Below are 10,599 nucleotides of genomic sequence, written 5' to 3' on the forward strand. Positions count from 1 at the left end.
TTCACTATTGTATGTTGTAACTCTGTTGAGCAGTAGATGGAGTTGGAAACCATATGACTGGACTTCTGACAGTCCCTTCAGAAGAATACTCTTCTTGACAAATTGTCGGAACAATTCGTATGAAGTTGAGTTGATATGTGAGGGGTTCACAACCAGAGTGGACCAAGTCCTTCCAGAATAATTTTGAGAAATTGAGTCTTAAAGTTCCTGGCTCATGCTTAGCAACCTTCACCTTCCTTAGGAAATGCTGCTCTCTGTGGAGTAACAAATGAGTTACTGTATATACTTGGTTTGTTATGGCAATGAATAAATCTAAGTTTTCTTCATCCGAGATTGTATTAATCCACAAACTGACCACTGGTGGACTTTGTCCACTCTGGTTGTGAGTCCCTCATATCTGCTTCTATCTTCATATGGGGTTAGGTACAGCTCACAACAGTAAAATTTTTGGAAATATTCAACATTTTTTCCCTCCATTACTGTATCTTGTACAATAATGGAAATTGGTATGTGAAAACCCTGTCCTTCTGCTATATGAAAAACAAATTTTTTACGATTTATACATACATATATATATTCCAAATTCAGAATGGTGGCAATTCACTGTGCAGTGATCAAGCATTTCCCTCATAACTCATAAACTTGTTAACTTTTTCATGTTCTCTCTCTTTTATTTTATTGCTGAAACTCATGTTTGGAATATCATGCTTTTTCAACTATATTCCTTAATAAATAATATTTTTTTATTCTGTATTAGAAGAAAATACTGATATTTGGCTATTTTTTTAAATGAATTTATTTTTTATCAGACAATCTATCAAAGGTAGAAAAGTGATCTTGCATCATATTTTAGATATGACATGCATAAATACACACAAAAAAATTTCATCACAGAATGTTCGATAATTTTTTAGTTACATGGGAAATGCTTCATCACTGCAAAGTGAACTGAATTTAAAAAAAAAAGTAAATAATTTTTTTTAATCATAAAAATATTTTTTTTCATCTAGCGGAAGGACAGTGTTTTACACATACTAATTTTCATTATTGTACAAGATACCGTAATGGAGGAAAAATGTTGAATATTTCCAAAATTTTACTGCTGTAAGCTGTATCTAAGCCCTTAATTGCTGTGCACCTCATTATTCATTACAGAGTTTGGATACTTACGAAGAGTACGCTGGGGTGATGAATATATGTTTATCCTATGTAAATGAGCAGTCATGGCCACTTGTTAGTCGAAAAATTGCAACTGATTTATTTCTTGGTAAATGTGGAATGATGCCATAGTCTTTTAATTGAAGGTTTATCTTTACTGTTATCATGAAGTCCTCCTTTGAATTTTGCCTGTGATATATAGTTGATCCATAATTTTACATTATGAAAGGGAAGACTTGTTAGGGGGCTCTGTCTAATTTTTATTCCTTTGCCAAGAATCTGCTATCTCATTTCCTTGGAGTTCTCAATGGGAAAGTATCCATTGAAATGTTATTTCTTTTTGTAGATTTTGGAGAATTTTAATAGTACCTATTCTGAATTTCATTATTTGGAGGTTCAATTGATGTAATTGCTTGTAGGGTTGATTTGGAATCATTTAAAATCATCACCTTCTTAAAAATGTAAGATAGTGTACCTGATTCCTAGACCAATTACAGTTTCTGTTTTTTATTTTTGTGGTTATACTTCTCGAATTGATCTCACTTTTTCTTCTAGAGAGAAACATTTTCGTTTTCTGTCCCTCATGGCCGCTATAGGCATATTGACTGGTTACCTGCATTGACATCTTTGATTCCCATGTTATGTACGTACACTAATGTGTTACAGCTGAGCCAGCGTTTTTCCGTGTATCCTAGATATAGAGTGCCCAGTTTGTAAGCATGTTGCTAGTACAGCTGAGAATGGTACCACTTCCTTTACACGTCACATCAGCCATTTGCCAAACACAGTTGTCAGACTGACTGCGGCAAATGTAAAACACTCGCACTTAACATTCCCATTACTTATTTAACACGCCAAAAACGGTGACGCGGACTGTACCTATCATGTTCTGCAGTGAAAAGTCGTCTCTCTGCATTCTCTCTTCCTCTATAGACACACTGCTATTGCAGTAGTATGACTTCTGTCTTGTCTCTTTGAACTAGTTCCATGTGCTGCACAGTACACATTCATATTGTGTTCTGAGAGCAAGAATGTAATATCATTACTAGAGACCGGAAGTTTAGGTATTATGAATCATTAAAATAGGCAGGCAAAAAGGCGTCATAAATAGCTAAAATAGGCAGGCAAAAAGGCATTATAAACAGCTAAAATACGCAATAAAAGGCAAATACAAAAACTTTGCACTACACGCACAACCTTGCACTTTCCACAAAGGGATTTTGGCAGCAAGAAAAGCTTTACATAAGTCGAATGCAAATTGAGATTTTCGACTCGATGTTGCAATTACTGTTGGAAGTAAAGAAATCTTCTTCCCAGTAGCCTTGGAAAGTGCATTTTTATGTTTGGTTGTACTGATATGTTGTGATATGAAATATTTAGCTAGCTACAACAACGTCGCAATGAAAACTGAAAGAAAAATAACGTTAGACCCGCACTCATTGTTGCCTTGTCAAATAAACACAAGTGATAATTAAAACGCTTACTGTTATACATTTTTGCACGGCAGCACTCAATGTTGCAAAGAGAATATGAACTGACAGAAAGACAATAATATACATTCGGTGAAGTCACTTTCATTGTAGCAGTTATAGAAATAAATTAAAATACACCTGTAGGCAAATTTTAATAATAAATAAAGAAATAATAGATAAATAATAAAATAAAGGCAAAAAAAAGCACTTGTTTTGTAAATTAGGCATTTATATTTAAAAAAAAAAAAAAGGCAGAAAAGGGCAACATAAAACTGTGACGTTTCAATCACAAAAGTATAATTCATACAGATTTACTTTCTAAATGAAGATACATTTAACACATTTAAAAAGGTATTCTGCCAAAGTTCCGGTCTCTGATTATTACATACAGCTCAACCTTGAGATCGAAATATTTTACGTATAAACGCGAATTATGTTTAAATCAGTTACGTATAACTCAGAGAAAATTTATATGTAATAAAATTCTGTTTGCTGGGACATACAAAAAGCTTATGCTTTAAATAAAAAAAAAAGTATAACTAGATTACATATAAACCAGTTTCAAAGTATGTAAATAGTTTGCTACTTAAATTTGTATTATGGACACCGAATTGTTTCTGGAATTGATAAGTGGAAGTAGACTCCTGAAAAGACGAAAACCAGTTTAGTGGCAAACTGTTCAACTGTTTGCTCTATATAATGTGAAAATGTTATTTTGTAATTAATATTTTATGGTGCTATTCCTGAGAAAGAAATGTATTGCAAAAGTTACTTTGTGTGAACAAAATAATTTGAAAAGTATCAACAAATTACGAACACAAAAATGATAAATATCTGTAACTCAAGTTTGAAAAGATGAAAGATTTTGGGGAAAAGGAAAAGTGGATTGTGGAGAACATAATGCATGAAACATTTCTGTGTTAAACACATAAGAATGCAGCATGAATTATGGCTACACTGGGTTGTATGAATGTAAGCATGAGAGGTGATGCATGTTCTATTTAATAGGGATGGAGCTGATCTCAACAATTATGATGGGTCAGAGTTCAGCTTCACCTCATCAATGGCACAGTCTTTGGAGAATGATACAGACAGTCCTTCATCTGTGGATAGTGACGCTATGGACATGGCTAATCAGCCTAGAAAAGTCCGCTTTGATGCCCCATAAAGAAGATTTTGGTGAGTTATTTTCTGTTAGTTCCAGATATTAAAATATATTAAAATAATATACCAAAATTGGTTATATATTCGGAAATATCTGGTAGAACTGTTTAGTCCCTTCGGATTTTATTTCTAATCATAAATAATGTCAGAAGCAACTTCGAAGACATACTTTTCCTTACTTTTTTATTTATTATACACAGTGATTCAGAAAGAATAGTAAATATTTAGCGTGTGGTAAGTCCTTTCCATTATGTAGGATTTCAAGGAAATAGTTATGATAGGTAATATGTACGAGATGCAAACAGAATTTGATTATCAGAAAGAAATTGTTGCATTACGTACATAGTGATTTTTTATGCAAATAACCTATCAAGTAGATTATCGTGGGTTAGTTTAAATTGTTTTTGTTACTTTTGTGAAAGTTTACTGTGATTTTTCTCTAGTTGGTGTCATTTTGTTAATACAGAGTGTCCCATTTATCTTGTGCACTTATTATAATCTTTTGTTTGGGTAGGTATTGGAATTTTTGTTTTTGAGAGTTATGTTAGAACGAGGCGCAAACATGAGTGTAGAGATATGGTGCATGTAACTACATTATGGTACAAGATATACGTGACATCATCAATTTTTCAAATAGCACTACATATTTTAATTATCATACATTGATTACACACATTAAGACGAGTTCAAAAATGTATCACAATGTCACCTTCCCAATCAATAACAACAGAATGCAAAATGAATGCCATCAGAATGTGCCGTTTATTGTGGTGTCCCATTCATTTTGTGCATTAACTTACACGAAATGAAAGACGACTGACGTCCGTACACGTCGTGTGTTGTGTGTTTGCTGTCTTAACATATAAACAAACCACAACTGTCGACGCCACAATCCATGTACAGTGACCTGCACGTTCTCCGGACCTGTCACCACTCGACTTCTTCTTCCTATAGGGAACTGTAAAGGACAGTGTGTACCAGAACATTCTGACAACACCAGACGACATGCAGCAACGCATTCGACAGGCTTGTGTGTCCATTCAGCCAGCAACATGCTGGGCAGTCATACAGTCTTTTGGGGAACGCCTTCGATATTATCATTGTTAGCCACTGAAGCACAGATTTTGAGGTGTTCCGAATCCATTTCTTGGTTTGAGTTGCACAATGGGCAGTTAGGGGACTGCCCATTTATACTTGACAATGAAATAGTAAACACCCTCGCCAAGAAAAGGACACAGATTCAAACACCAATAAATCCCGAAGGAAGATAGAGGAAGTTAGAAAAGTATGGTTAAATGAATTGGTCTAATGTAATAGAGACTAGAGGCTACCTGATAGTGTTTTTTGTTTTATTATCAATGCTGAAATGTTTCCATTTCAGTATGCATGGAAATTATACAGGTGCCAGATGTTGCTACTTTGTTTTGTACTGTACATAACTCAATAAAATATCAACTGAAACTCTTTCTTTGTGGCCAGTGTTAACACTAGAAACCAATTTGAAACTTCAATAAATTTGTTATTTTGTATGAATTACTCACACTTAGGTAATATAACAAAAGTTATACCAGTTGTAAAATTTACATCTCTTTGAATCTAGGTTCACATTTATATTTCAGTGTATGTGTGTCAATTTCATGACGTATTTTCATATGTATTTTTTCTCCATTTCATATCTAGCAGAAGAAGTGATTTGAAGAGGACGTGGATTCACTGAAATATGGAATCTATATTATTCCGAGTCATTTGGATTGTATTGGATGATTTAATCAGTCCATCTACTAAAGAAAACAATTATAAATAGTATTATGTATATTAATATCTGTTCTTACTGCATTGATTAAACGTTGTACTTAGCTTTCCAAATTGAAAGAATTCTTTTTCCCTTAAATCAAATTTCACACAGTGTAACCTATGGTGCTTGATATCTTGAGTCATAACGGTACAAAATTGGTGTCAGTAAAGGAAGTGAATCAGAGTGAAATTTCATTGGTACAGTGACTGAAATCGAAATTGTTTTAAAACAAAAATGGAAGAGACATGTTTTGTTTAGGTAATAAGTTGTTTAGTATTTAACACTACTTAATATGAGAAACATCTATATTGAGGTGTGAGATAAATAGTTACATTTTTTCCTTCTGTAGTCTACACTATAAACATGAAAGATTCAATTACCTGACTTCAGAATAATAATATTCGGGAAAGGTCAGTCCAATATTGAAATATAATTTCCTTAAAAAAATTAATATTTCCATTGAAAAACACAAATTTCTCGTTATTTCGCGAATTTAAACTCACAATATAACATAACATATTTTCTTTTATTGATTGGAAAACCGTGATTTACAAAAATTAGGCATTTCTAGTTATACCGGTAGTACATTATGACATTCAATTTTACATTACTTTCTAGAATTGTATCAAAAGGACATTATCGTATAATAAAACTGAGAAAGGGCTGTCAACTGACTGTGGTATTCAATGAACTGCGTATTTATAAAATACGATTTATTCTAACTACAGATCATACTTTTTGTACTTACATAGTATATATATATGTTAACAATGAGAGCCCAGCTTAACAGTTGATGATAATTGCTAGTCACAGCATCAATTTTACTTACATTTACAATTTTCCTTTGATATGCTTCCGACTTGAAATAATTTATTATAAACATTTTTGTTGTCATATAATTGTTTTATAATTTTGTATATGTAGTAAGAAATTAATTTGTTCAAGTCTTTCACTGTAGTAAATTGTAAAGATTTCTTTCATTTTAAGATTATATTTTATTGTGGTGAAAAAGTAAGATGAACGGCTTGTTATTTTTGCTAGAACTGCCTCATAACACAATTGCATTATTTGTTGTACATAAAATAGTTTGTGAAAATTATTTTTCTAACTTCACATTTATATTAAAATATATTTCTCATCTTTATATTTATTGTATATCAACAAGTTAGAATTTCAATTCTGTTTCCTAAACTGATGAATAAAAACCACAATGCCTGCTTTTGTTAGATGTTTTGAGTTCTTTTCAAAGCATATGGAAGTTGACAGGAAAATGGTTCGTCTTTGTGTCACTAACAAATATCGTTCTATAGTGAGGTTATTTTGTTGTGGTTTTGTAGCCAATGGAGCTTGTACATAAAATATATTGAGCAACACTCCTAAGAATGACTACATGAGCCTGGTTAATATAGCATGTAATGTAGATAGAGCTGAGACGAGATGTTATGGCACCAACCTGCACAAAGTTTTAAATTGCCGACCAGCAGGGTAGAGGAGTGGCAGTTGTTTGGGTTACGGTTCTCAAGCTCAGAGCGGCAGGCATATCTGTTTCATCTCTTTCTAAAAACATTCGTCTTACCTTAGTATCACAACTTTCCTACTCAAGAGTCCGAAGGTACCTAATGGAATTATGCCCGCTATTCCATCTTTATATTTTTGTTCTCCGTCCGAATCAGACGACTGATCTGTGCTCGAATCAGATGTCCCTAAGTTTATGGAAATGTTCTCCAAAATACTGTCCATCACGTGCTCACTTTCAATGTAATTGTTCTCTACTTTCTTTACATAATCATACACTGATATCCATTCTTGGAAGAAGCGATTACAGAGTCGGCCTCTGTTTATGCGTTGAGTAGAAATTATAGATGAGACTTCTTATGACTTCCTCATCAAAACTGTCTACAGCTGCTTCTTCTTCGGCTGTGATTTTTCCGGACTGGAGAAAGAATCTGCTGTTCCTGCCTCAATATTTTTCCCTTCTTTCCTGATTCTTGCCAAGGTTCGCTTTGAAATACTAGTGGCAGCCAGTACTCTTGCACACACGCTTTTCAATGGAATTGGTATTCCATTTACAGCCTCTTCTGACATGAATTTCCATACATTGTATGCTATTTCATGCCCTTGACTATGAACTACTCTATGATTTCACACCTTAGACAATGCCATAATGAGAGCGCTCAGAAAGACAATGTTTTCAGTATTAGCAATAGCGGTAATAGCAGAACGATCTGAACACTCAAAATGTTAGTAACCAACTAACCCAACACCCCTCCAGTTGAATGTGAGGGAGAGTCCAAGCAAATGAACTAAAATGCGTCCCTCACGTTGGTGCCATAACTCCTAGTCCGGGCTCTACCTACCTAGAGATGTTACTGAAAATGCTGACATTTGTACATATGGTTTCTTTACACCTTTATAAGAAGTTTGAGCGAGATTTTTAGATTTTTGCAATGTTTCATACATGTAGAAAGTCCACTGCTTAGGAGTAGTGGTCAGCATGTCCGGCTACGAAACTAGCTGGTCCAGGATCGTATTCTGGCTGGGTCAAATTGCCTGGTTGAAGTTTTTTTTTTTTTTTTTTTTTTTTTTCAGGGTTTTCCCTCAACCCCTCATTAAGAGCATTTACTAGGTAATTTTTGGCACTGGACCCTAGGCTCATTTTGCTATCATTAACTTCATCTTCATCCACCCTGCCTAGTTCCGTACTCATATCATGGGGCGAACATGGCCCCGCCAAATGCTATCCCAATCTCATTACAATCATCATTAAAATGGGCAGATATATGCAAATGGCATTTACACCAATATCCAAGGTATTAAAATAATGTAGAAACATTCAACTTCTGAAGTTGGGTATTAGCTCCTTCAGCTCCTAATACATTTCAATATCACTTTTAATTACTAATATTATTAAAGTGAATAAAATATATGGATAGCTATTTTATGTTATATTATGCAAAATTAAATCCAGCTCCTTAAATCGAACAGTTCTATCAGTGTGAACTATGGACGACAACCAAAAAAAAAAAACACGAAAGTAAAATATAGACCTCACAAATTAAGTTTTTGAAAGGAATTAAAAGATGTACAAAACTAGATTAAATAAAAAAGTAAGCTATAAGAGAAGAGATACAAATTTTTAAAATGGGATGATAGATTGAAAGATTATAAACAACAGTGGAAAGAACATTCAGAAAGAATGCCAGGTACAAGATTGATCAAATATGGAAATAGTCCACACATGTGGAGTAATGGTTAGCGTGTCTAGCCGTGAAACCAGGTGGCCCAGGTTCGATTCCCAGTCGGGGCAAGTCACCTGGTTGAGGTTTTTTCCGGGGTTTTCCCTCGACCCAATATGAGCAAATGCTGGGTAACTTTCGGTGCTGGACCCCAGACTCATTCAGACGCTAAATAACCTAAGATATTGATGAAGCATCGTAAAATAACCTACTAAAATAAAAAAATATGGAAATATATACCTGCGGGAAAAAAATCTGTATGCAGACCATTGAAGAGATGACTGGAAGATCTTTGAAGGCAGAACAGGCAGTTAGCTGCTTATACCGTGAAGTGAAGAAAAAGATGATCATGATGATGATGATCATCATCATCATCATGATACATTCTCCTGAGTCCTGAGACATTTGTTGTTTTGAATAATTTCGAGGGAAAAATTGCTCCGGGGCCGGGCATCGAACCCGGGACCTTTGGTTAAACGTACCAGCACTCTACGAACTGAGCTACCCAGGAACTCCACCAGACACCGATCCAATTTTTCCCTCTATATCCACAGACCTCAAAGTGGGCTGGCAACCGTCAAGCAACCAACATTGAGTGCACACTAACTCTGTGTGACTTAAATTGTGGTTTTCTGTTAACGAACAGTGACGTATATTATGCAAATCGAGCTTTCATGTAAAGTTTATTTGGATAATTTTGAGGGAAAAATTGTTCCGGGGCCGGGCATCGAACCTGGGATCTTTGGTTAAACGTACCAATGCTGTGCCAACAGAGCTACCCAGGAACTCTACCAGACACCGATCCAATTTTTCCCTCTATATTCACAGACCTCAAAGTGGACTGACAACCATCAAACAACCAACATTGAGTGCACACTAACTCTGTGTGACTTTAATTGTGGTTTTCTGTTAACAAACAGTGACGTGTATTATGCAAATCAAGCTTTCAAGTATAACTCCCTGTAAAGTTGATTTGAAAAATTTCGAGGGAAAAATTGTTCCTGGGACCGGGCATTGAACCTGGGATCTTTGGTTAAATGTACCAATGGAGCTACCCAGGAGCTCTACCAGACACCGATCCAATTTTTCCCTCCATATTCACAGACCTCAAAGTGTGCTGACAACCATCAAGCAACTAGCATTGAGTGCACACTAACTCTGTGTAACTTTAATTGTATTGTGGTTTTCTGTTAACGAACAGTGACTTGTATTATGCAAATCAAGCTTTCAGATATAACTCCCTGTAAAGTTGATTTGAATAATTTCGAGGGAAAAAACTGTTCTGGGGCCGGGCATCGAACCCAGGACCTTTGGTTAAATGCTTGATTTGCATTTGTTGTTTTATTTTTAAAGTTCAGTATAATTCTACACTTTAAAAAAAAAGTAGTGACATGAGGAAAAATGCTGAAAAAATTCTGTAGGTTACAGTTAGGGCACAAATGCAGGTATATTATACTATACTTTGGGTCTCTGCACATGCATGTTATATCATAATCATGCATGAAGTATGGTATAATATACTGTACTCTCAGGACTCAGAATGATATGTTTTTCCATGTTGCTTGCATACCATTTGTGCACTTCATGAAGCAGAGTATTCTAAAAACATCCAACAATGTTTGGAAAAGAAAAAAATTTAACATTTTAAAAGTATATTTACTTTCCATAGTCTATTACCTGGATCTGATTGGTTGTCTGATTTCATCTAAATTGGAAATTCTTATTGAAAGTATCTTACTTCATTGTTAGATGCAGTTAACCAAACTTTTACCAC

The 10,599-nt window shown here is 34.6% G+C and overlaps 1 protein-coding gene across 3 annotated transcripts in view; it reads left to right on the top strand.

Annotated features, from left to right (window-relative positions):
* The window catches only part of sti (sticky), an 82,175-nt gene extending 75,442 nt beyond the window's left edge, over positions 1-6,733 (top strand). Inside the window, exons 33-34 of one of the 3 annotated variants that reach the window (XM_069827989.1) lie at positions 3,639-3,809; positions 5,475-6,733. In XM_069827989.1, coding sequence (XP_069684090.1) covers positions 3,639-3,798 — 160 coding nt within the window. In that variant the 3' untranslated portion in view covers positions 3,799-3,809; positions 5,475-6,733. The remainder of the gene's footprint in view (positions 1-3,638; positions 3,810-5,474) is intronic. The other 2 variants (XM_069827990.1, XM_069827991.1) reach the window with 2 other exon arrangements.
* Positions 6,734-10,599: the final 3,866 nt, after the last annotated feature.

This window comes from Periplaneta americana, chromosome 6 (assembly GCF_040183065.1).
Source record: "Periplaneta americana isolate PAMFEO1 chromosome 6, P.americana_PAMFEO1_priV1, whole genome shotgun sequence".
NCBI classification, from domain to species: domain Eukaryota; kingdom Metazoa; phylum Arthropoda; class Insecta; order Blattodea; family Blattidae; genus Periplaneta; species Periplaneta americana.